The 25,187-nt window shown below is 45.7% G+C and overlaps 4 protein-coding genes and 1 long non-coding RNA gene across 11 annotated transcripts in view; 3 read left to right on the top strand and 2 right to left on the bottom strand.

Moving 5' to 3' along the window:
• Positions 1–18,461, bottom strand: part of LOC147135741 (uncharacterized) — a 33,669-nt gene extending 15,208 nt beyond the window's left edge. For 3 of the 6 annotated variants that reach the window (XR_015089910.1, XR_015089913.1, XR_015089915.1), the window contains exons 1-7: positions 17,779–18,461; positions 16,141–16,249; positions 15,636–16,064; positions 15,406–15,541; positions 9,988–10,178; positions 9,836–9,913; positions 8,935–9,076 (exon numbers count right to left, since the gene is read on the bottom strand). This is a non-coding gene — a long non-coding RNA (uncharacterized LOC147135741). Of the gene's footprint in view, positions 1–8,934; positions 9,077–9,835; positions 9,914–9,987; positions 10,222–10,726; positions 10,864–15,405; positions 15,542–15,635; positions 16,065–16,140; positions 16,250–17,363; positions 17,605–17,763 lie in introns of those variants that run through there. The other 3 variants (XR_015089911.1, XR_015089912.1, XR_015089914.1) reach the window with 3 other exon arrangements.
• On the top strand, positions 2,303–8,068 carry nefma (neurofilament medium chain a). Its single transcript, XM_086053959.1, has 3 exons — positions 2,303–3,433; positions 4,046–4,170; positions 5,281–8,068. The coding sequence occupies exons 1-3, from the start codon at positions 2,414–2,416 to the stop codon at positions 7,313–7,315; spliced, it is 3,180 nt and encodes a 1,059-aa protein (XP_085910085.1). The 5' UTR covers positions 2,303–2,413; the 3' UTR covers positions 7,316–8,068.
• Positions 11,469–14,637, top strand: LOC147135743 (stonustoxin subunit beta-like). Its single transcript, XM_086054245.1, has 4 exons — positions 11,469–11,531; positions 11,649–11,757; positions 11,845–13,314; positions 13,406–14,637. The coding sequence occupies exons 2-4, from the start codon at positions 11,670–11,672 to the stop codon at positions 13,939–13,941; spliced, it is 2,094 nt and encodes a 697-aa protein (XP_085910371.1). The 5' UTR covers positions 11,469–11,531; positions 11,649–11,669; the 3' UTR covers positions 13,942–14,637.
• Positions 15,563–18,144, top strand: pgam2 (phosphoglycerate mutase 2 (muscle)). Its single transcript, XM_086054248.1, has 3 exons — positions 15,563–16,059; positions 16,147–16,327; positions 17,805–18,144. Exons 1-3 carry the CDS (start codon positions 15,643–15,645, stop codon positions 17,972–17,974), a joined length of 768 nt encoding a protein of 255 aa, XP_085910374.1. The 5' UTR covers positions 15,563–15,642; the 3' UTR covers positions 17,975–18,144.
• Positions 18,462–18,646: 185 nt separating the features above from the next.
• On the bottom strand, positions 18,647–24,203 carry LOC147135740 (syntaxin-2-like). 2 transcript variants are annotated; one of them, XM_086054246.1, is made up of 9 exons: positions 24,119–24,203; positions 23,673–23,855; positions 23,497–23,596; positions 23,291–23,365; positions 22,865–22,938; positions 22,600–22,708; positions 21,928–22,001; positions 19,559–19,699; positions 18,647–19,417 (listed from the first exon to the last, which is right to left on the bottom strand). In XM_086054246.1, exons 2-9 carry the CDS (start codon positions 23,721–23,723, stop codon positions 19,193–19,195), a joined length of 849 nt encoding a protein of 282 aa, XP_085910372.1. In that variant the 5' UTR covers positions 23,724–23,855; positions 24,119–24,203; the 3' UTR covers positions 18,647–19,192. The 2 variants fall into 2 exon arrangements, with proteins under 2 accessions (XP_085910372.1, XP_085910373.1); XM_086054247.1 differs by having other exon boundaries at positions 24,110–24,128.
• Positions 24,204–25,187: the final 984 nt, after the last annotated feature.

Here is a 25,187-nt window from a genome sequence, read left to right as displayed (position 1 = left end):
GGTAGTCAAGGCGTAAATGTTTGTTAAGTCAGCTCATTTGCAACATAGCAACACCGTGCAGATGTGCTAGTCAGCTGTGCATCAGCTCTATACGAGGTCACGCTGTCCTTGTCTTCTCAATACACGGCATAGAAGAGTAAGCGGCATCTGCATTACAACACCGTTTTTGACTTGAGAACCTCCATATGTGTGTGTGTGTGTGTGCGTGTATACGTGTGCTAGTCAAGCTAATTGATGGCCCAGTTTTGAGTGGACGCCTGTATTCAGCTGCAGTATCATTTCAGGACACTTCTGCAGTGCGCTTGAGCCTTGAACTCGCTCCGACTGGCTCACCGGCTCTTGTTGCAGGACCCCACCCAGTCCCAATCATCACACCACACTGACTGTCACCCTCTCAGGGCCCGCACAACACCCAATGTATGACATCTAAAAGTCTGGCATGCTCACGGAGCAACGCTCAAGGACAATGGAACCAAGATATGTGTGGGGGGGGGGGCGTGGCTCCCCGATTGTCTCATTTACAGTAGATATAGTGCTAAAAATAGACACACCGCTGTCCTGCTGGAATTTATTTTGCTAAACCTGCCCTGCGCTGTAAAGAGAGGAGCGCTGGCAGAACGGTGATGAAAACATTGATGCAGCTGCTTTTTTTTGGTGCATCAACCCCCCACCCCCCCTCCACAACAGCTGCTAACCATTGCACATCCACCACATTGAGTTGAGATGAGAGGGCAACATTCAGATTGATAGCTGATCAATAGAGCCACCCTGCGCCACGCTTGGAAGGAGTGTTTAAACCACTTTTTCCGCATACTTTTGTGCGTGACTCGTGGTAAGTGGTTTTTAAATGTGCATGCATTCATCCAGTAGATAACAAGCCAATGCCTTTAAAAGCGCATGCGATAGCGAGTGCAAAGATTAGAGGACTTCATTTCTGGATGTAAACGTGATAGGTTAGTGTACTAATCAGTAATTAGGGGCGTTTCCATCAAAACACAGATTCCATCCTCTGAATGCATCACTTAGTCTATTTCTAGTCTATTTTTATTTTGTTTATTTTAAGTCATAAAACACCACTGTAATAATTCATTATTTTATGGATTACAATACATTAACAATAGTCCAACACTATTGGACTATGCAGTTTTAAAATGGTAATTTTATTTATCAAGGCTGAAAAAAATTAAAGATACTTGGCCCAGTGTGAAAAAGTCCTTGCCCCCTAAACTAATATTCAAATATTTTTTATACAATACAATGCAGTTTGATTTATATATCGCATTTCACAGCTGTAACAAAGCACTTTACATAAAGCATAAAATAAGAAAAGCAAGTCATCCAGGTCCAGGAGATGCAAAGCAGCCCCAGACGGCCATACTACCACCACCATGTTTGAGTGTCGGTATGATGTTCTTTGAATGAAATCCAGTTGCTACATTTATGATATTTAAGATACGCACCTTTCAAAAAGTTCAACTTTGGGTCATTTATGTAGGTTGGCTATTCACCACTGGTCCATGTTTTCCATTTCCATATGTAGATAATGGCTCTTACCCTTTTTCGCCAGAGTCCTAAAACTTCAGGCTTTGTAACCTTTTCCAGACTGATCAATTACTTTATTTGTCATCTGTCCTTGGATTTCGTTGGATTGTGACATTCTGTTGCAGCTTTTTGACATCTTAAGGCCAAGTTCATTTTGTCAGACAGGTCCTATTTAAGTGATATATTGATTGAACGGGCCTGGAGATAATCGGGCTTGGGCGTAGCCAGTGGAAATAGAATTTGCTTTCCCAAAAATGTGATTTTGCCACAGTAAATTCATAATTTGACAACGGGGGTAAGGACTTTTTCACACAGGAACAGTATAGCTTTGAATAGTTTACTTCACGTAATAAATACAATTTTAGGCTATTGTTTTTTTTTATTTATTTAGCATTCAGATTTTTTGCTCTATTTTCAACAACTGCAGAAAAAAAAAAATGTTGCATGCTCCAATGTGCTGATGTTTTTCTTGTCTCGCCGTCATTTCATGTATTGGATGAGGAACATCATTTTCAAAACAGGACCTGTTGTTAATTTACAACTTCACTCCCTAATCTACGTACATATGCTAGAACGCCAAAATGCCAATGCAGCTCTGTAATATATGCAGTCACGTGTTCGTGACTGCCCAATAGCAGAGTTTGTGATGTGAGCAGCGCCCTCCCTCCCCTCTGAGCGGCAGCAAGTTGCCTGGTGACAATGCCGATGCTCATCATATATAAGGTGCGCACTGAGAAGGTGGAAGTCGCTGTGGAAGCCATCCACCCCTCACACCTGCACGCACACGCATACATACACTCCCCCCCCCCCCTTCACAGCCACATACTGTATAGCACACCCACATAGCCACTCTTCTCTTATTAGCGGCCGGATGGACGCCATAGGGAGCCCATTTAGGAGAGTTATGGACAGCAGGACGAGCAGCTACAGCTACAGCCGCTCCGCAGGCAGCCCCTCCACCGGCGGCTTCCGCTCCCAGACGTGGTCGCGGGCCAGCCCGGCTACCAGCGTGAGCGCGTCGTACAAGAGGAGCACCAACAAGCCCCGCGCGGACACTTTCGAGCTGAGCCAAAGTTCCCTCCTGAGCGCGGACTCCTCCCGGCGCTCCAACGAGAAGGAGCAACTCCAAGGGCTCAACGACCGCTTCGCCGTGTACATCGACAAAGTGCACTACCTGGAGCAGCAGAATAAACAGATCGAGGACGAGATCCAGGCCCTGAGGCACCAGCAGGTGTCCCGCTCGCAGTTGGGCGACCTGTTCGACCAGGAGCTGCAGGAGCTGCGCGCCACGCTTGAGCAGATCCACCGCGACAAGGCGCAGATCCAGCTCGACAGCGACCACCTGGAGGACGACATCCAGAGGCTCAGGGAGCGCCTGGACGAGGAAGCCCGCATCCGGGAGGACACCGAGGCCATCATCCGCATCCTCAAGAAGGACGCCGGCGACTCGGACATGCTCAAAAACGAGCTGGAAAAGAAAGTGCAGTCGCTGCAGGACGAGATCGCCTTCATCCGCAACAACCACGAAGAGGAAGTGAGCGAGCTTCTGGGCCACATCCAGGCGTCTCAGGTGACCGTGGAGAGGAGGGACCCGCAGCGGGCCGACATCACCGAGGCTCTGCGCGAGATCCGCAGCGAGCTGGAGGGCCACTCCGATAAGAACCTGCAGCAGGTGGAGAGCTGGTTCATGTGCCACTACGCCAAGCTTAACGAGGCGTCCGAGCAGAACAAGGACGCCATCAAGAGCGCGCGCGACGAGATCAGCGACTACCGGCGCCAGCTGCAGTCCAAGACGGTGGAGCTGGAGTCGGTGCGCGGCACCAGAGACTCCCTGGAGAGGCAGCTGGGCGACATCGAGGACCGCCACAACAGCGACCTGGCCAGCCTGCAGGTAATACAAGCGCCGCATTTCGCACTAAGAGTAACAATGAACAGTTTTTGAGTGCAACTATGGGCGCAAATTCATTCGTAGCATCCATGCTGCTTTTCACTTGAAAACAATTTTAGTCGTGTTTAACAGTGATGGCCAAAGAATATTCCCAGTGTACATCATTTGTATAATTTGATTCCATTCCTGTCACTGGGAAATGATAAATAATTGCTTGTGGAAAGTTTCATATTTTTGTATTTACTTTACTAGTCACCAGCAGTGACTCCATTCAAAGTCTCACGAAAGAGTTAAAGAGAAGGACTGCAGCAGAATCAATCTCTCAGCCTCACTCTCTCTCTCTCTCTGGCTGCAAATTTTTGCTGAGTAAGAATCATGGCGGGATGCCCTCACTGGCCACGTCCTTGCGTCACACCGCCTCTCCTCCAGGGCGGGGTGCACAGAAAGGAGGAGTCATTGGGACTATTTTAATATCTGCGTCAGAATATATTAAAGTGTCGACTGCGGGACTAAAATGCGAAAAGAGTCAAAGTGACGTTTTCCCATTCTGTCTCCAATCCTGAAATGGAAGCAAATAATTTCCTATTCAAACAAATGTCTGTGTATGTCTTCCAGGAGACCGTCCACCAGCTGGACAATGAGCTCAAGAGCACCAAATGGGAGATGGCGCGTCATTTACGCGAGTATCAGGACCTGCTCAATGTCAAAATGGCCCTGGACATTGAGATCGCCGCATACAGGTGAGACGTGCGGCTGCAACATTTTGCACATTTCAAGTGAGAAAAGGCAGTTTGAAAGTCACATGCAACACGTTTGTTTTTGCATAAAATGTCATTTTAAAATTGCAATTGACTGGCAACCAGTCCTGGGTGTACACCACAAAATACAGAAAATGGAAGGGGAAATAACAAAATCCAATATGCAAACACATGTATTACCTCATAAACTAACCAGGGGTATTTATATACTCAACTGCAGAGAGTCCCAGGCATCTATTAGCAGCAAGGCCCTTATAAAAAAGGAGAGGTTATTTTTCAAACATTTTTTAAAAGTCAGAGAGTTGGAGCCTTTCCCAATTTATAGTCTCCAGACAAATATGGGGGAGACCATGCAAACGCAATAAATGATTAGTTAAAATGATGCACATTAGTTAAAATTATGCACAAAGTAAGATTGATTTAAAGTGAAATAATATCCAGAGAAACTAATACGAAGGCTCATATATGGACCACATGTGGGATTACAAAACTGGAGTGGCAACTGGAACACTGATCTAACTGAGCGGAGCCTACTTGATTCATGGCCCTTTTTAAGACAAAGAACTGGAGTGGACACTTTTTTTTTTTTAATGAAGGAGAAAGAAAAGGAGAATATCATTATTATAAACAATTGTTGCAAAATGTGACAAAGTTAGAAAAAGTAATACAGTAATATAATTAATTGATTTTGCGATTCAGAACTGTCAATTAAGTATTTTAAAGAGTGAGGCAAAAAAATAAAAAAAAGTCACATGTAGCTTTATGTTGTATTTCACATGGAAAATAATATCAGACGCAAGAGAGTTTATTATTTTGTGCGTTGAATCCACTAGCTAGTAGGTTATAATGGATTACTCAATTAATTGATAAAGAATCCGGTCGGCAGGGTGTAATCAATTGAAAAAGAAGTGCATGTAGTTGGACAGAGGCACTTTTGAATAAATCAGTCTAGCGATTGTAAAGATTGTCATGAATAGAACATTTCTTAAAAAAAATATATATAGAACAGGGACTTTGTTCATTGATTTTGTCAATCAAAGACGCTGACACAAATGGTCATCCTTGTAATGGACTCATTGATGATCCCATCAGGAAACTCCTGGAGGGTGAGGAGACCCACTTCAGCACATTCTCCCATCGTCCAGCTGTTCCATCCGCCAGAATCTCCATTTCCAAATCAGAACCTCCCAGGATGAAGGTGCAACACAAGTTTGTGGAGGAGATCATCGAGGAGACCAGGGTGGAGGATGACAAGGCCGACATGGAGGACGCCCTGGACCAGATAGCCCAGGAGCTCTCGGCCACACTGGAAGGCAGCGGAGGCGAGGAGGACGAAGAGGAAGCTGACGAGGACGCTGAGGTGGAGGAAGAGGACGTCGTGGCCGCGGCTGATGCCAAAGTTAGCTCCAAGGCACCGGCGAAAGAGGAAGAGGGGGATGAGGAAGATGAGGGGGAGGAAGGTGACGAGGAGCAAAATGAAGAAGATGAGGATGAGGGCGACAAAGGCGAGGAGGAGGAAGGCGATGAGGAGGAGGCAGTAGAGGAGACTGTCCTCTGCGCCAAGTCTCAAGAGTCCAAAGCCATTCCTGAGAAAGTCAAGGCTGGAGAGGAAGAAGAAGAAGAAGAAGAAGAAGAAGAGGGAGAAGGAGAAGAAGAGGTCAGCGGTGGAGAAGAGGAAGCCGATGCCGAAGACGATGAAGACAACGCATCCAAAGATGGAGACGACGATGAAGACAAGGCAGATGCAGACAAAGGGAAAAAAGAGGATGAGAAGGTTGCAGTTGAAGACAGTGTGACAGAAACAATTGTAGCCAAAGTACACGTACAGAAAACAGAAGCTGCAAAACCGGAAGACAAAAAGGAAGAACTGTCAAAACCAGTTTCTCTTAAACCTGACTCTCCAAAAGTTGGTTCCCCAAAGTCTGAATCCCCGAAAGCTGGTTCTCCAAAATCTGAATCCCCTAAAGCTGGTTCCCCAAAGTCTGAATCCCCAAAAGCTGGTTCTCCAAAATCTGAATCCCCTAAAGCTGGTTCCCCAAAGTCTGAATCCCCAAAAGCTGGTTCCCCAAAAGCTGGTTCCCCAAAATCTGAATCCCCAAAAGCTGGTTCCCCAAAAGCTGAATCCCCAAAAGCTGCTTCGCCAAAATCTGAATCCCCAAAAGCTGCTTCCCCAAAATCTGAATCCCCAAAAGCTGCTTCTCCAAAGTCTGAATCCCCAAAAGCTGGTTCCCCCAAGAGTGAATCCCCAAAACCCGGTTCCCCAAAGTCTGAATCCCCAAAAGCTGCTTCCCCAAAGTCTGAATCCCCAAGAGCTGCTTCCCCAAAGTCTGAATCCCCAAAAGTGTTTTCCCCAAAGTCTGAATCCCCAAAAGCTGGTTCCCCTAAGTCGGAATCCCCAAAAGCTGGTTCCCCTAAGTCGGAATCTCCAAAGCTTGGTTCCCCAAAGTCGGAATCACCTAAAGCAGAGTCCCCTAAATCAGAATCTCCCAAGCCTGTACCCCCCAAAGAAGCCTCAACCAAAACTACTCCCCCAAAAGCAGAGTCCCCTAAATCCGAATCCCCCAAACCCGCATCCCCCAAAGAAGGCTCACCGAAGGCTGGCTCCCCAATAGAGGAGTCCCCTAAATCAGAATCTCCCCAGCCTGCATCCCCCAAGGAAGACTCACCAAAGGCGGTCTCCCCAAAAGCAGAGTCCCCTAAATCTGAATCCACAAAACCAGACTCACCAAAGACCGAATCGACTAAACCTGACACACCCAAACCCGCCGAAGACAAAAAGAGCGAGCCCGCAGACGACAAGAAGACAAAGGACGCCGCCATGAATGGTGACGTGGACAAGAGCAGCCCCAAGGAAGAGGAGCGGAAACGGTTCGACGGGAACGACGTGATCATCAACGGCGTGGACGAGAGCCCCGTCAAGGACGACGGCAGCCAGAAGGTGGTGATCACCAAAACGGTCGAGACCATCACCACGGGCGAGGACGGCTCGCAGCAGGTCACCAAGTCTGTCACGGTTACCGAGACGCTGCAGGAGGTGGAGGAGGTGCTGCAGGAGAAGATGGTCTCCACCATCAAGACGGAGAAGCACTCCAGCCAGTCCATCAAGCAGGTGACGGAGGGCGACTGAGGAAGGCGGCCTCAACGCGGACGGGCGCCGGTCGGCGTGACGGCAAGCAATCAAGCAGAACTAACACAAGAGAACACCATACAGCTAGAGCGACATCATAAAACATACTTAGAGAGAAGCCAAACGCTACAAATGTTAGAAATGCATGTTTGCAAGACGCAGCGCGGGGGCGAGCCATCCAGACATTTGATCTTTTTTCCGTTCTTGCCGCAGCTGACGGGTTGGTGGCTTTTGGGGTGGGTGGGGCTTTGCATGCTATATAGCTCAGGGGGCCGGAGGGGAGGGCACTTTTCCTCTCCTACGTATGTACGGTAAAGAGAGACGATACTGTATGTTAAAGGATTTCACTATATATGGGATGACTTTTCTGCAGCTTGCAGCACACGCTGCGCTCAAGTCGCCTTATACCTGACACGTGAACACAGCGACTCGGCCAAAAAGAAACGACACACCTTGCCGCGGCGAATGACGACAGGACGATCGGACCACCATATGCAGCCCCCAAGCGACCCAGACGACGTCCTAGCCTTAAAGATGCTTTTTCAATCCGTGTCCGTTATGTTTACCCGGGTGCAAATATAAGGAAATACTGTACTAGTGCTTAGGGTCTCGCATTCTTGTATATGCATAGGAACCTGACTTGAATTGAAATACAGAAAATATATGAGGTGCTACTTGTTTGCAGTCCCACGACCTTACTCATCAACGATTTCCCAGCAGCATTTGCTCAATAAACGTCATCATGAAGTGAAACCTTTTTTTCTTGTCTTTTTTCATACCGTTGTGTCAGCATGTTACAAACCACAGCTACAAAAAAAAAAAACCCAAAAAAAACCAATGACACTAGAACAGCCGAAATGTATAATGTATATACCATATATAAAGTATGGTTAATTCCAAACAGACAGTTCTTAAATCGGGAGCAAAATCCACTCGTTTTTTAGCCATCTCTGGGGGCGGCCATTTTGTCTTCTGTCAAATGAAAATGACATCACAACTGCTCACAACGACCAATCACGGCTGACCTGTTTTCTGAATCTGGGCCATGATTGGTCGTTGTGAGTAGTTGTGATGCCATTTTTAGTCGACAGAAGACAAAATGGCCGCCCCCAAAAATGGCTAAAAGCGAGTGGATTAACACTTATTCCACAAACGCAGTATTTATCAGAATGCCCTGTTTCAACTAGCGGACTTGCATTGAACATATTCTTGAAAAAAATATGTTTGGGTGGACTTCCGCTTTAAACATTAAATGCAAACATATTGAACTGAAACACAATTGAACTGTAGAGGGAGCCCACAAACCACACTTTGAAAGTCACTGCATTAGATGAAAAGGTTTGGGAAACCGTACACGTCATGAACAACTTTATGGACCATTTTTCCCTTCTCTCTTCTGGTGTAATATTTTTGTTATTATTATTCTCTTGCCTGCTTGCACTTGTCAACAGCTATACACCTTCAGATGCAACCTTGTCTTGTGCGGCTTATTTGGCCTCACCTTTTCAGGATGCCTTTTCCTCCTCCTATATGATTTTTTTTTCCTTAATATTGTTCATAACCACATGAATGGTTTTATTGCAATAAACACTAGAAGGTACACAACCCCCCCTTTTCACCTCTTTTGGCTTCCATTCACTTCTCTGGTCCACTTTAGCCACCTTTTTTGTTTGTCCTTCACCACCTCGTCATCCCTGTGGGAGTGCGGCAAGGGGGCGGCCTCGGTTTACTGGGTGTGGCTGGAACACGATGATACTGAGGCTGGAAGTTTAATTCGGGAAAAAGTCCATCAATAACGGAATGAATCAACAAACACAAATTGAGGCGTATTTAGGACACCTGCGCTGTCTCTTTCTCACTCACAAATGACCCATGAAATAGTACAGCTTATAATAAAATACTAGACTGCAAAGCAATGATTATAGTACTTACTGAGCATCCATTATGTTTTTAATCTTTTTTTTTTCGTTTAACTTTTATTTTTTCCATTATTAAAGTGTAAGTCAACCCAAACATTTTTTTAGAGTATGTTCTATCCAGGCCCATTGGTTGAAAAAATGCATTCTGATTAATATAGCATTTGTGGAATATGAGTTAAGTAGCAAAATCCACCCATTTTAGCCATCTCAGGGGGCGGCCATTTTGTCACTTCCGTCGACTGAAAATGACATCACCAATGCTCAGGGCTCAGATAACGACCAATCATGGCTCAGCTTCCCAAAAACAGGTGAGCTGTGATTGGTCATTACCTGAGCCCTGAGCAACTGTGATGTCATTTTCAGTTAACAGAAGTGATAAAATGGCCACCCCAACAGATGGCTAAAAGCAAGTCCTATTCCACAATATTCATCTAGAAAAGTTGAATGGCATCTCTGATTAAAAAAATGTAGCTTTAAAAATGTTGACCGGGGGTTCCCTAACATGCATGCTTATGGAATATACTATAGGAAGCTCAGAGAGCAATATGCAAACTCTACACAAAGGTGCTGAGGTTCTATTAACAAGGTGGATTTGTATCACCTGCATCCTGCAATCTCAATGTCCAGAGCCATCATGACAGTGAGCTGGTTCGTGGTGCCGTTTCCTGTCCCTCCGACCCTGCAACGGCGCCCTAAATTGAATTTCAAAATGCACATTGTAAACTGTAAACATGATTATATCGTCTATGAGACCTGCGCTGCAGCTATTTTGAACTGTGCTTCTCATCGAGGTCATGCACTTGATTCTCCACAGTCATTGATGACTCTGCAGAAACCTCCAGCTGGCAGGGTAGCAGCCTCCTGTGGATCTCTCCCGCCTCATCCTTTGAGCTTTTCCTGCCCTCAGCCTTCAACTCAGACGGCAAGAAATCCTCATAGAGACCCTGCAAGGCACCGTTGTGTTTCTTCCACGTTCTCTCTATTACACTAAAGCGGGGTACACACATACAGACGTTACGGAGGTTCAATAATTGAGCCAACTTTCCTTGTGTGTAAACAGTGTGTTGGATACAAATGCATATTAATTATCGTTTATAACGATTATGCCAATTTTGTCATTGTGGAGTGTAATAGCAGTCGTAATTGTAATTGAATTTCGATTAATAGCATAGCCCTAACATGTTGCACTCATTCTCAGCCACAGATTCACAATTTGCACACAAAGTGCAAATGAAAACGCAATTTGACTATAGACTAATTCACACTAAACTATGTAAAGCACTTAATGTGTCCTCTTTATGAAATGTTCTTGAATGTGGTATGTTGAAAAAAAAAAAAAAGCTGATAAAGCCTCGAAGCTCCTCGAACATCTTGCTGGATTTTCCAGTATTTTAGCTTTTATATTTAATGCCGACTAGCGATAGTCCCACGCTGTCCCACTAGATAACGCACTGAAAATGACGTGACACACGTGAGTAATGCCGCATCTTACCAAGCGTTGCCACGTGTTTCCGTTTGTTAAAAGCTAACTAAATCTATTTTTGCGTTTCAGTAGCAGAAAATGAGACAATAATTACAACGTAAACGGCAACAATTAAAAAGAAAATAGGGACGTCTACAAAAAACACCCCTCAGTGTTTCAGAGGACCCCTGAAATGCCCAACAAAGTGCCTGACCCAAAATACAAAAATATCAGCAGCAAACAATGCATGCAAGAAAAATCGAGAAACAAATATAATTGTTGCATCCTCCTTTAGTCATTTTACAGTAATATAAGATAGTGTCAAACCAGAAAATATACATCAGCCACCCACTTGCCAAGAAGAAGATAAAATATTTGCCCTTCCCCTCTGTCTTAATACAATTCTTTTGCCTTACTCCCGCCTCAGTCTTCATTTAATATTCCTGTATTGTTCCGCCACTTTTCCATTCTACCACACCGTTTTAAAAACGTATTTTCATTCTGGTCGACTCGGGCTGCAAGATTGCAAAAAGTAGCAGTGATGTCTGTTATTTTATTTTATATGTAGTAATTCAGAACATGTCAGCCAGTTGGGTAGCAAACATATGGGCAAAGAAATACATTATTCAAACATATTAAGAACATTGGCAGCTACCTTTATTTGACTGTAAAATAAAGCAATCATTTCAATAATGTATTCTGATAGAATTCAGAAAACATGCAAAACACCTGATCATGTCAAATATATATAGGACGGCAACCTAACTGATGACTGCACCGGACTCTCCTGCTCAAAGGCGAGAAGACCATCACACAGCTCAGCCGATCATCCCAGGTGAGTGATGATGAGTAAGCAGCGGTATCAGTTGTCGGTTGACTATAGGCTGAATCAGGGTGAACGCAGATGGTTGACGGTAGTGTGACTTCATTCTTTTTTCATTGTACCCGTCAGCTACTCCATACATCTGCAAGCATGCCAGACAACATGCGAGTTGCTGCTCTGGGTCAGCCCTTCACCCTGGGGATGCTCTATGATGCCCGCTCAGATGAACTCATCCCAGGTAGAACTTGAAGCACAGTCGTCTTTATTGCTACTAGGGGATTTATTGTAAAAGAACTTCAGTAATATCACGTGTCTGTCCCTGCAGGTTTCACTATGTGGGATAAAGCAACTCTAGATAGCCAGACCAGTGAAACGGTTCAAAAAAGCAGCTCCTTTAAGATCACAGCCTCCGACACCATCGAATCGAGGTCTTCCCTGATGAATATCGAAGCTTCTTTGAATATGAGTTTCTTAGGTGGGCTGGTTCAAGTCGGAGGATCCGCCAAGTACCTGAATGACCAGAAGAAATTCAAGAACCAGAGCAGGGTCACTTTTCAGTACAAAGCCACCACCACCTTTAAGCAGCTGTCTCTTCCTGCTCTCGGGCCGCTGACGAGCCAACAAAAACAAGTGATTGCGAAGAGCAAGGCGACGCATTTGGTCACAGGTATCCTTTATGGGGCCAATGCAGTCTTTGTCTTCGACAGTGAGAAGTTGGATTCCAGCCGTGTTCAAGAGATCCAGGGTCACATGCAAGCTGTGATCAAGAAGATACCGACGTTTAAAATCGAAGGCAGTGCTAGTATAAAGATGTCTGATGAAGAGAGAAATCTGACCAACAAGTTTAGCTGCACATTCTTTGGAGACCTGATTCTTGAGAAAAACCCTGCCACATTTGTCCAAGCAGTAGAGACCTACTGTGAGCTTCCAACTCTATTGGGAGATGTGGCAAATAATGCGCCTCTGGTCATCTGGCTGTACCCTCTGCGGGAACTTTGCGAGAATGCCGCTGAGCTGGTCACAGACGTCAGCGCCTCGCTCTCCAGGAAAATTCAAGAGGCTCTGGAAGACTTAAATCAAGTGAAAATGAGATGCAACGACAGTTTGTTCAGCAGCGCGGCGCAACATTTTAACGTCATTCGCAAAAACGTGAGCTCCTTCCAAAAGCTTTGCTCTTTTTACAAAGTTTCACTCAAACAGGCACTGTCCCAAAAGCTTCCCAGCATCCGGGACGGCAAAGAAGATGAGAGCACATTGGCAAAGGTCTTTAATGATCGGGAAAATTCCCCATTCCGCCAAGAATACCTGAACAAGTGGCTGGAGAGCAAAGAACGAGACATCAACGTCATCGAGTCGTGCGTTAACATGATGCTGAACGACACAAACGCTCGCGTCGTGCGCACCAAGTCCGAACTGGATCGAGTGATTCTTAGTATGGGCGTCACAAATGTCCTTTGCTATGTTTTCACCGACTTGGACGCGCATGACCCCTCCCTCGATGCCATGGCCAAGTACTTGGACACAACCCAGACCGGAGGAACCGTTAGCGAATGCAAGACTTTCACCGTTGATGTCTTCATCAAAATGAGAGAAAATGCCCTGGAGTTCATCAAATATGCCAAAGTTCTGCGGCGTAGCAGCACTATCAAGTTCCTTATAACTGCTATGCCAAATAAGAAATACAAGGGATCTTCCATCTACCATTACAAAGACGGCCTTCTACACACGGACCAGTTCACGGTGCCGCCCCTGCCGCCAGTCCGGAGCATCACAGACAGAAACGATGTCATCTGGTGTAAGTTCCTTTCTCGTGCTGCCGTTTCCACTCCCAAGTCAAATGATCCCAACTGTGATCCGCAGCATGTTTGTCTCTGTATTTCCATCAGATGCGACCAAACTCACGCTGGACGAGGGTACCGTCCACGAAGATCTCACCCTGTCGGAGGACAACCAGAAAGTGACGTATGGCAGCGTCCAGTCGTATCGCGACAACTCCAGCAGGTTTTATGATTTCAAGCAGGTTCTGTGCAAAGAGGCGCTTAGCGGTCGTCATTATTGGGAAGTGGAGTGGAGGGGTCACATTTGCGCGGTGGTCGCGTACAATTCAACTCCGAGGCAGACCAGCAAAGGCTACTATCTACCATTCACTGATTTCTTCAGTTCTTGGGGGATGCACGCAAACGGTGATTTTGAAGTCATTGTAAAAGCCAGTAATGCGGACATTTCCCGATGGAAGTCGTCCACGGGCGGCATGGAAAAGATCGGAGTGCTTGTCGACTCTCCCGGGGGCACTCTGTCCTTCTATGGCGTCTCCGGAAGGAGAATGAAACACCTCTACACCTATAGAAAGCATTTCCACGAAGACGTCTACCCGGGTTTTGCCGTTTATGACAAACACAGTTATGCTTACCTGACATATTAGCACAGACAAGCCGGAGGACCGCGTCATATGATTCGCTCAGGAACACTTTTGTCGCTTTTCAAGCAGTAGGCAACCGCTACGCAATTAGCATAATCACTGACGGGCTGGTCGAGCTCTTCACGCTAGCACGTCGTTCGCTTGGTGGTCCCTCTCAAAGTTATACAATAATAAAACTGTTCAAATCTTCACTTCATCTTCTTGAATTAGACAATAAACAAATGCTGATAATAGTTTATTTCGTTTTGATTACTGCAACTTGTTTAGTAGTAAAGTAAAATAAATTGCTCGTGGAACGCTACAAAGTTATTGCAGGAAAAATTAGTTACTAATTTTTTTTGCCGTTGTTATCGGCCACACATTAATATCACTCCTGCCTTTCATAACACAACTTCAGTACGATTATCCCAAATGTTGTCAGGGTGTATTTACATTTGTGAAGGCGGAAAAACAAGAACATTCAGCTTTTACATAATCGTTTTTTTATCTCTGATATTTTGAATTAGCATTAAGGATTTTTTTTACCATATTAGCAGTTGAACTATCAAAAATGTGCCAATTTACTTCATGGTTTGCTTTGGGTGCCCTTTCAAAATCACACCATGTGCTCTGTAAGATGTAACTCTGGATAGACTTTTATTCTCACGCCATATTATCGCATTGACAATAAAAATGCTTCTTGCTATGATGTGCTGGTCATCGTTCTGCCTCCTTTGTGATTCAAATGAAAAGTAGCAGTGGATCATGGAAAATGCCTCATTGCCCCCCGCCCTAAATAAAAACAAAACAAAACAGTCCAGCTTGTGTTACCACTGAGGTTTAAGTAATACGACAACATAAACTGTTCAGTTTAATTGGAAACCTACAGTACATTTTGGAGCAGTATAAATCGAAATGCTGATGATTGAAATTTGTTATTTTTGCGAGCACAAATATGTTATGTTGTGGGGGGGTTGGGGCTTGCAGCAGCTTTTAGAGGTGTTCATAATTGTAAATAAATAAACGATCTAAAAAATTGGTTCGACACATAAGTTAGCTACCTATAAAGTTAAAACTAATTTCAGATTTGGAAATCGTAAAATAAGCACAGGAATCAAGGTGGAAACGGACAATGTGGAAGTTGCAGAATGAAGATTTTTGGCTGACTTAGTAGACCACTAGCTCGGTTGGAAACCTCACGTGGAATTGCCATAAATATTGGAATATTGTGTAAAACTAGGAATGTTTCAGCATCGCCACACGCTTCAAAGTACGTGTTGCACTCATTGTGTTGCGTTCTCAGCCATAGATCCAATATAATTCCCAACTTTGCACACGACCTTGCATGCTGAAACTTTACACTGGAACTCAACAGACTATAGCGGTGGCCCAAAGTTGACCAAATATCTTCGCAGTCTCAAGTCACTTTTCGCCATTCAACAGATCTCACTTTAAAAGTCATGTTGCTATTTTGGCTCAATAGCTGACCTTTGGCCTTCGCCGGCAGCACATTCGGGCGTCTGCTCCTATTGGCCGAGTGGGCGTGGCCATCGCGGTAGGAAAGCCTCTCGCAGGTGGAACATGAAGGGGGCTTGCCAGTCACATGCTGCCTGCCCTCATGCCGCTATAAAAAGAAAGCGGAATTGTCACGCGGGCCTCACTTTGGGTCAGCCAGAGTGTGTGCACAACTTAGAAGGACTGAGGGTCCCATCAATCACCCCAAGCATGGCCGCCGTTCATCGCCTGGTTATCGTCCGCCACGGGGAGAGCGCCTGGAACCAGGAGAACCGCTTCTGCGGCTGGTTCGACGCCGACCTCAGCGAGAAGGGCGTGGAGGAGGCTACTCGAGGAGCCAAGGCCATCAAAGATGCGGGCATGAAGTTCGACATCTGCTACACCTCCGTGCTCAAACGTGCAGTCAAGACCTTGTGGACCATCATGGAGGGCACGGACCAGATGTGGTTGCCCGTGATCCGCACGTGGCGCCTCAATGAGCGCCACTACGGAGGCCTCACCGGTCTCAACAAGGCCGAGACGGCCGCCAAGCACGGCGAGGAGCAGGTGAAGATCTGGCGCCGCTCCTTTGACATCCCACCTCCACCCATGGACAAGGACCACCATTACCACTCCATCATCAGTGAGGTGAGCTAAGAGAAAATTGATGTGTAAAATGAGGTGCTTTGCTCCAACTGGTGCTGAATGGTTGCGCGCCGTTGAATCGACCTCCAGTCCAGACGCTACAAGAACCTGAAGGCCGGCGAGCTGCCGACGTGCGAGTCACTGAAGGACACCATCGCCCGTGCCCTGCCCTTCTGGAACGACGTCATCGTGCCTGAAATCAAAGCCGGGAAAAATGTTATCATCGCGGCCCACGGCAACAGCCTGCGTGGAATCGTCAAGCACCTTGAAGGTGAGCGCTAAAACAAGGACAAAAGAAACCGAGAGTTATGTGTAGTGGTCAAAGGTCGTGGAATAACCGATAAGTAATTCTTGCAACCATACTGACGGTGCATGTGAGCAAACGTCTACACTTGCGCACAAGGACACACAAAGAGACTCAGACACACATACACGCACAAAGTTACAGTGTATATAAATAGCAGCTGTGGGCTCAGGGACAAGAGACAGGGTCATGAGCCTGGTTTCCATTACAGCCGTGACCTTTATCTAGAAAGGTTTCGAGGAGTGGTTGGACAGACTTACACATGCAGAAAGCTACAAGGGGAAATGTCACTGTTAAGACGGTCCAAAATAAGGGACAGTAGAAGTGCGTTTATGTTCCTCAGGGTAGAAGCTGTGTTAAAACACCCAACAAGTCTAAATAGTGTTGGACTTTGCCTTCCTGGTAACTGTTTCTATTGTTTAGGGTGGCAACACTTTGCAAATTATAATTAGTCAAATTGAAAGTTAGTCCTATAATTTCTATTCAGCCATTTTGTATAACTCTTGTTCACGTTAGGGCCATGGGTGAGAGGGAGCCTATTTCAGCTGACTCTGGGCAAGTGGCGGGGTACACCCTGGAATTGTTGCCAGCACATTGCAGGACATAACTAAACTCACATTCACACCTATGGACAATCTAGAGAACTTAACATGCTGTAAACCGTAAAAAAAAATTTTAAAAAAAATCATATAAAACAAGAGAGCAAATGCGAGATCTGGAACATGCTAACTTTGCTTGCCTGAATGAGCTGAGATTCAAACCCAGAACCTCTCAAGACTAAGCCCTAATGCTGGCATCCAATAACTTTTTTTTTACATTTCATGTTCATAACAAGTTTTTGTTGATAAAACAATCTAGTAAAAGTACCATTCACGCAAAAAAGGGAGTAAAAAAAATCGTCAATTATCACGGAAATATCACTTTGTACATTTCCGAATTACTCCAACCTTAAGTGTATCTGTCACTTTTCTGGAATTGTATGACTACTTTGCAATTCTCTTACCTTTCCCACAAAATGTACGAGTAGGCTAATGGGATCAAGCTGTAGAGGAACACCAACGCTATTTTCCTTTCCTCCAAATACATGTTCTTCTACTCGGTTTTATTACAATGAGCTTGAACAGTAAAGAGCAAAATGGACGACTTGGTCAAGGAATAGGTACAATTCGTAGGCTCCAAAATACTATGTGACATAAAAGCTCACTTGAATGTCGGAGAAAAAAAAAACCAATGACCATATGAGATTGCACTATTATAGCCACTAGGGGGCATCTAGGCACCGTTTTTAAATATTGTACATTTTTTGTTTGGCATCGGAGTTTTATTAGTTACATTTCTGATAAGTTTCCCTGTTCCCTTTTTAATAGAAATCACTGTAAAATCCCGCCTTGTGCAATGCATACCTTTATGACACTCACTTTACCCGCTGTGCGCGTTTTCTCAGGCATGTCTGACGCCGCCATCATGGAGCTGAACCTTCCCACTGGAATTCCCATCGTGTACGAGCTGGATGCTAACCTGAAGCCCGTGAAGCCCATGTCCTTCCTGGGCGACGAGGAAACCGTGAGGAAAGCCATGGAGGCCGTGGCCGCCCAGGGCAAAGTGAAGAAGTGAGCTCGAGGAGCTAAGGGGCAAACAAAAAAAAAACAAAAAAAAAGACTGTCCTTACATCCCATCCGAACATGTTCGCCTCGTTGTAGTCCATTCCAACATGGGGACACTTGGGTCTTGTTAGTCTCCCGATTGCTCCAAAGGACGACCTATCAACTTAAGCAGACAAACAAGCCCACAATATACGCAACCTGTTCAACACGTGCACATCCCTCAGTTGTTTTAAGTTGTGGCCAAAGCGTGTGGGTACCGTCACCCTGACACCACCAATAAAGAAACCATGTTTTATACAGTAATAACTTGTCTGGTTCCTTTTCGAAGTCCGATATAATTACACGCCTCTTTCCACGATATATTCTTCAAATTACATTGCCCTCCTCATATTTGGATTCAGATGCTCCTTCAGCATAGTTCAAAGGTTGCTGTGAAATCTTAGCCAGGACATTTGGAGATGAGGAGGGAGAGGAGTCACTGGGTTCAACATGGCAGCGTTCCCGTAATGCAGGGACAAGCTTGATCGCTGCCATGAAACTGAGTCACTGCGCTGCTTGTATTACATCGAGGAGCAGAGGCACAATGGATGAACACGGCAGAACTGCGATGGATAAATACTCAAATTTTGATGAGATTCCATCTCCGGCATTACAAGTCGAAAGGCAACGACAGAGTCAGAAGCAATGCATTAAGTGTTTTATTGTTTCCCCACCATAAACGAACATGCATTTCATCATGACGGTTGACACCAGAGGAAAGATACAAATTAAAATGTAACAAGTCCCCTATGGTATTAAAAGCTGATTTGTAGAAGTGAATGACAGGCAATATGATTGCATTTAAAGACCATGGGGACCCAAATGCACCGCAAAAAGTCTTGGAGAAGGTGAAGTGACCTTGCAGCACAGTGCTAGTGTTCTTACGCCACCTATTGGGCAGTCGATGTGAACACAGGCCCCCCCAAGATGATTTTTGCAGGTTGCAGGTCTCCTAGCGACCACAGTCCACTGCACATTATTCCAGATACTCCTTCAAATTTGACCTTGGTGGAGGTCAATGGTCTCCAAAGGCTCTTGTTTTGAAATGTAAAAGGAGCGTTTTGTATTTAGAAATTGCCCTACCCTCTTGATTCTTGCGTCTTTCAATTTGACCGTTATTACTACCTAACTTGAAAATGAGTAATTTGACTGGTGTTGTTGACAGTGTGAGTCATGGTGCAGTTAAGATTCAGCGAGCATTATTTCTGTCATTGTGGTTTTGGTCTGAGGCGTTTGGACCTGCGACTGTTTTGGCTTCCGTTTTCCTCCTGAAGGACTTGAAGAATCTCGGCAGCGACACTATCTTGTAAGGGTTCTTCTTGTACGTCACTGCTTTGTGCGTCTCTTCTCTGGACTCTTCCACATACTCTGCAGCATTCGCCACATTCTTTTCTATGCTGTTCACCAACTCCCCCTGGTGGAAGGGAAAAATAACTGACGGCTTAACTTTCAATGCCATTATTCATGAGAGACTGTATGTAGCAAATGATACCTAGTATTTAGAAAGAAATTAAAAAAAAAAAAAAAAAGAGAGAGAGAGAGACGTCCATCAGACCTGACTCTCCACAAGCATGGCAGTGTCAGCCAAGATTTCGTGCAGCTGTCTGATGCTTGCCTCCAGGCGAATGATGTCCTCATGACGAGACTTGATCTCGCTCAGGGCCTTGCTGGAAACACAAGCGCCAGAGTCAACAATCTGGAAAACAAGAAGAGTGAAACTTTATACCTTTTACCATAGTCTGGAGGGGCCTGAAGACCATCTCAGGCCACGGACAACCCAAGACCCGGACTGAGGGGGACCTGCAGTGGGCAAATGAGCTGAATCTCTTTTTCAATAGGTTCGATCAGATGCCTGCCTCCACTCAGTCTCTCCTGCTGCAGTCTCCACCTACTCCTCCTGCTGGGCGTGTCACCCCCTCCCCTCTTTTCTCCACAGACTCCAGCTCCCAGCTACACCAGATAGCCACCACTCCTTCCTGTCCAGCCTTGGCCTTCACAACATCTCAGGTGAGGAACCAGCTGAAGAAGATGAAGGCGAGGAAGGCAGCGGGTCCAGATGGCATCAGCCCCCAGCTCCTCAAATCCTGCGCAGACCAGCTGTGTGGAATTGTCCAGCACATGTTCAACCTGAGCCTGAAGCTGGGCAGGGTCCCCCAGCTATGGAAAACATCCTGCCTGGTCCCGGTGCCAAAGACCCCCCACCCGAAGGAGCTCAACAGCTTCAGACCGGTGGCGCTGACGTCTCACCTGATGAAGACCCTGGAGAGACTGGTCCTTGTCCACCTGCGCCCCCTGGTGAGCTCCTCAATGGACCCACTCCAGTTCGCATACCAGCCTGGCATCAGTGTGGATGATGCCATCATCTACCTCCTCCACACTTCACTCTCCCACCTGGAGAAGGCGGGGAGCACTGTGAGGATCATGTTCTTTGATTTCTCCAGTGCTTTCAACACCATCCAGCCCACCCTACTGGGAGACAAGCTGGAGCGGGCGGGGGTGGCGCACCACCTCACCACATGGATCCAGGACTACCTCACAAACCGGCCACAGTATGTGAGAACACAGGACTGTGTGTCTGACGTGCTCCTCTGCAGCACGGGGGCCCCACAGGGAACTGTCTTGGCTCCCTTCCTGTTCACCCTCTACACCTCGGACTTCAACTACAACACCCCTACCTGTCACCTGCAGAAGTTCTCTGACGACTCTGCGATTGTCGGCCTCATCACAGGCGGAGATGATCGGGAGTACAGAGAACTTACTCAGGGTTTTGTGGATTGGTGCCAGCAGAACCGCCTCCTGATCAATGCGGGGAAATCCAAAGAAATGGTGGTGGATTTCGGTAGGCGCCAGCACTCTTCACCTGCACCAGTGAACATCCGGGGAACAGATGTTGAGAGAGTCTCAACTTACAAGTACCTGGGTGTTCATCTGAACAATAAACTGGACTGGTGCGACAACACAGACGCCCTCTATAGGAAGAGTCAGAGCAGACTCTTCCTACTCAGGAGACTGAGGTCTTTTGGGGTTCAGGGGACACTCCTCAGGAACTTTTATGACTCGGTGGTTGCATCGGTCATCTTCCAGGGAGTGGTCACCTGGGCAGGCGGCGTCTCGGCCCGGGACAAGAAGCGGCTGGACAAACTGGTCAAGAGGGCCGGCTCTGTCCTGGGCTGCTCCCTGGACTCTGTGGACTCGGTGGGGGACAGGAGGATGTTGGCCAAGCTGTCATCAATGCTGGGCAACCCGGACCACCCCCTCCAGGGCACACTAACAGCACTCCACAGCACCTTCAGTGACAGACTGTTACACCCTCGCTGTGCAAAGGAGAGATTCCGCCGTTCCTTCTTGCCTGCTGCTGTCAGACTCTTTAACAAGAACATTGTGTAGTCTCTACAAACTGGCGGTCATTAGTGCAATTGTGCAGTCCTGCACCTGAGCTCGTATCGTGCAATACCCAATATTCCCCACTACTGTAATACCGTGCAATACTCAACATTCCCCACTACTGTTAGTCTAGTTTTATTTTTATCCAATGCTGTTCCTTACATTTCACTACAGCACTGCAGCACTGTCACTTAGAGTATTTTTTCCTCTGTACTATGTACAGGCCGAAATGAGTGTTCCTCATATTTTTTATGTAGATGTAGGTTGGTGTGTATACACATGTGTATATACACATGTTACTGCGTATATCTACATAGGTTTGATTCTAAATGTTTGCCGTCAATGTTATACATTAATGGCCACATTATGCCGCCGCCCCTGTGTGACCTATATCCTTGCTACTGTAACAACGAAAATTTCCCCACTGTGGGATCAATAAAGGCATTCTTATCTTATCTTATCTTATCATGACATTTAGATAGTAAAACCAAAGAGAAATTGCGTAACGTTTCAGATACTCAAAGCTAACATCCAACTGACATCAGAGATGAAGACGGTCACGTTGTGGCAGTTCAGCATCTCCTCCAACTCCTCATCTGTGGTCACTTTGTCCACTAAGCAGGAGACAAAACATAAAATTCATGACATTCGTGATTGTTTAAAGAGGAAGTCAACCCAAAGTTTTTCTCGACAAGAATATGTTTTATGCAGCCCGACGAGTCGAAACACGGCATTCTGATTAATATTGTGTTTGTGGAATAAGAGTTAAGCAGTAAAATCCACCCGTTTTCGTCCATCTCAGGGGGCGGCCATTTTGTCACTTCTGTCAACTGAAAATGACATCACAGTTGCTCAGGGCTCAGATAACAACCAATCACGGCTCAGCTTCACAAAACAAGTGAGGCGTGATTGGGCGTTACCCGAGCCCTGAGTCACTGTGATGTCACAAAAAGTGACAAAATGGCCGCCCCCTGAGATGGCTAAGAATGGGTGGATTTCGCTGCTTAACTCATATTCCACAAACACAAAATTAATCAGAATGCTGTGTTTCCACTAGTGGAGGCACATAGAACATATGATTATTAAGGCAGTGTTTTTGAACAATAATTTGATGGAGTGGTACTTTTACTTCTGAAGACTCCAACTAATCTTTTCAAACAAATCCGCGCGGGTGGACTACTCAAGTAGAATGGGCAAATGTCCCAGACTCACCAATCTGCAGTTGTCTCTGAATATGGGCTTTGCATTTCTCTCTGAAGGCCACCTGTGTGCCGTGATGACTCGTCATGAGCTCAGCAAAGCAGCGAGTCAGGTGTGCGTGCTGGCAATAAGGAACAACAGCAGTTAAGAAGTTGTTACTGCTCGGGGAGAGGTCGCTAAAACACACCAACTGTTGTCCATGGTTGCTCAGGACTTTAAGTGTGCACCTGGCTCGTGTGGAATAAATAAATAAATAAATAAATAGCGTCGCCAGAACCTGATTGCTGTTAATGCGTTGCATCACCGAGCCACCATTGCCACTGCCGTCCGCTGGGAAGCCGTCTCGCAATGCTGGAGGAACACATTCGTATTGTAACTTATTTTGAAACAACCTTTATGATGCTTCACAGGGAAGGGGGAAATGATTGGCTGCTCCTGGTGAGAGGGACTCGTTTTCCTTGTCTAGCGACACTATTTGCAAGACAAATATTTGCTCATTTAATATCAGAACCGAGAATGGGAGGAAGTGCAAAGCAACGTTGGTCGCGGTTGTAAACAATGATGCCTTGCAAGCAACCAGACAAGCATTTTTATACAAACAGCCCAATTGCAACAAATACATATTTACTGCACCAAACTGTACCCATTACACGTCACAACTGCAGGAGATACTTTGATCGACTTAAAGCAAAAATGCACCTACTCTTTAACTTGGCTCGGAACAAGTTTGCATCAGTCTTGATTTTGTTGTTAAGGTGCTCCAGCTCTTCTCTGCTTCCTGGGAAGAGCACAACACTGATGGCAGTACAATCCAGTGGAAATGATGCTTCGTGTATGTTTACTGTAAACCAGTCATTGAAGATGGAGCATCAACGTGAAGGAAAACGCACAGAAACACACATCACTTACTTTTGTCTGGGTTTGAGGAAGCAAGAAGGACACTTTGTCTTTTCTCCACTTCGTCCACTTGACAAGACATCTTTTGTATGAGGCTGCTCAGCTCCCCTACCTGCACACACACACACACAATTGTCAAGATAGCTGAAGTGACAAAAGACGACAAACATGAACAGCTGCAGACGAACCGTTTTGAAAAACTCCTCCATGACGACTTTGCCTCTGGCTTCATGTGCCATAATCACCGAATCCTGCCTGCGTTGCTGCTGAAAAGTAGAAGTTGAATTGCCGCCACCTGTTCCGCCACAGGAGACTCCCTTCTGACGGCGCTTTCTTCAGAGTTCCAAAAAGATTTGGCTGCCGTTATAGACCTACAGTCAATGAGACAATGTGAGGACTCCCGACACAAGCTAGGCACACCTGCACACGAGCGCGTTCACGTGAGCGCGCGGCCGTGACAAAAGGCAAACAAAGGACACGACTTCCGTCAACTTGTTTGCCTTCACAAAGAAGAAAAATGTCAAATGTAGAGAATGGAAAAAAACGTATGTGAGGCATGTCTAACATGCTTGCCAGGAAACAGTTAAGGAAACACGGGCCTTTTTAATTTGGTTTTGTTTCATACAATTTCCACCTGTTAGCGGCAGTTTCCTGGCAGTTTCCTGGCAGTAAGGGGCGGGCTTAGCTGTTGATGACGTCACATCACTGTAACATGTCCCCAATGCCAAAGATTTTCATGTACACCTGCAACATCTTGAATCGTGAACGATTATTGAAAAAGAAAGAAAGAAAGAAAGAAAGAAAGAAAGAAAGAAAGAAAGAAACAGAAAAAAAGAAAGAAAGAAAAAAAGGAAGAAAGAAAGAAAAAAAGAAAGAAAGAACCCGAAATGCCACAGTGTGTACGTTTTTGCGCGTGTGTGTGCGCGCCTGCGTGTGTGCGTGAGTACAGTATTTCAGTTATTATAAATCCATTGCAGACTTTCTTTCCGCCAGAGGGGGGCACTATAACTACAGCTGCAAAAACTGATCTCACTTCCGAAGCAATTCGGGGACCCTCTCAAGTGTTATAAAAAAAGCTTCTGAAAATATCAAGCAATCGCCACAGTAATAAAATCCAAAATATTTCGGCGATTGTTCTGATATTTCCAGTGACTGATGTGGGCATAGATGGTGATGTGCAGTTGTGCACATGAATTGTGTTAGTTCTGTTGTAGTTTTCTAACACTGTGCTGTGGCGATTGCTTTCATATTTTCAGAGGCTGAAGTTGGCATAAGAAGTGGAGATGTGCACATGAATTTTGGTGACGGTTGATCATAGCCACGTTAAGCGTTTTGTCTGTAGTGAACATCTATGCTGGTAACAAAAAGCTTAATGGCAATAAAATCACAAATACTGTGGTGATAGTTTTGATATTTTCAGCCGCAGAGGAGGCCTATGTTGCTCCGTTTGGACATAAAACCATATTGGATTTCATGTTGTTAAACAGACGATTGCCTTTTTAATATCGTTGCGTTATCACATTCTTAAGTGTCTTGGGATAGAGCTGATATTCTCGTACTCAAAACTAAGGTCACAGAGATGAAACGGATGAGTATTTTTCCACCAAGCCTTGAACAGTGTTGATTAAACCCAACAACCTCTTGTGGAACAGCAGGACACATATTGTGTTCTTAACTGCATGTTCGAAACAGGGAAAGTAACA

The sequence above is a fragment of the Filicampus tigris genome, chromosome 15 (genome assembly GCF_054856515.1).
Source record: "Filicampus tigris isolate MCC_2025a chromosome 15, RoL_Ftig_1.0, whole genome shotgun sequence".
Taxonomy (NCBI): domain Eukaryota; kingdom Metazoa; phylum Chordata; class Actinopteri; order Syngnathiformes; family Syngnathidae; genus Filicampus; species Filicampus tigris.
The sequence above is the reverse complement of the archived record's forward strand: the minus strand, read 5'-3'. Positions and strand labels throughout refer to the sequence as shown.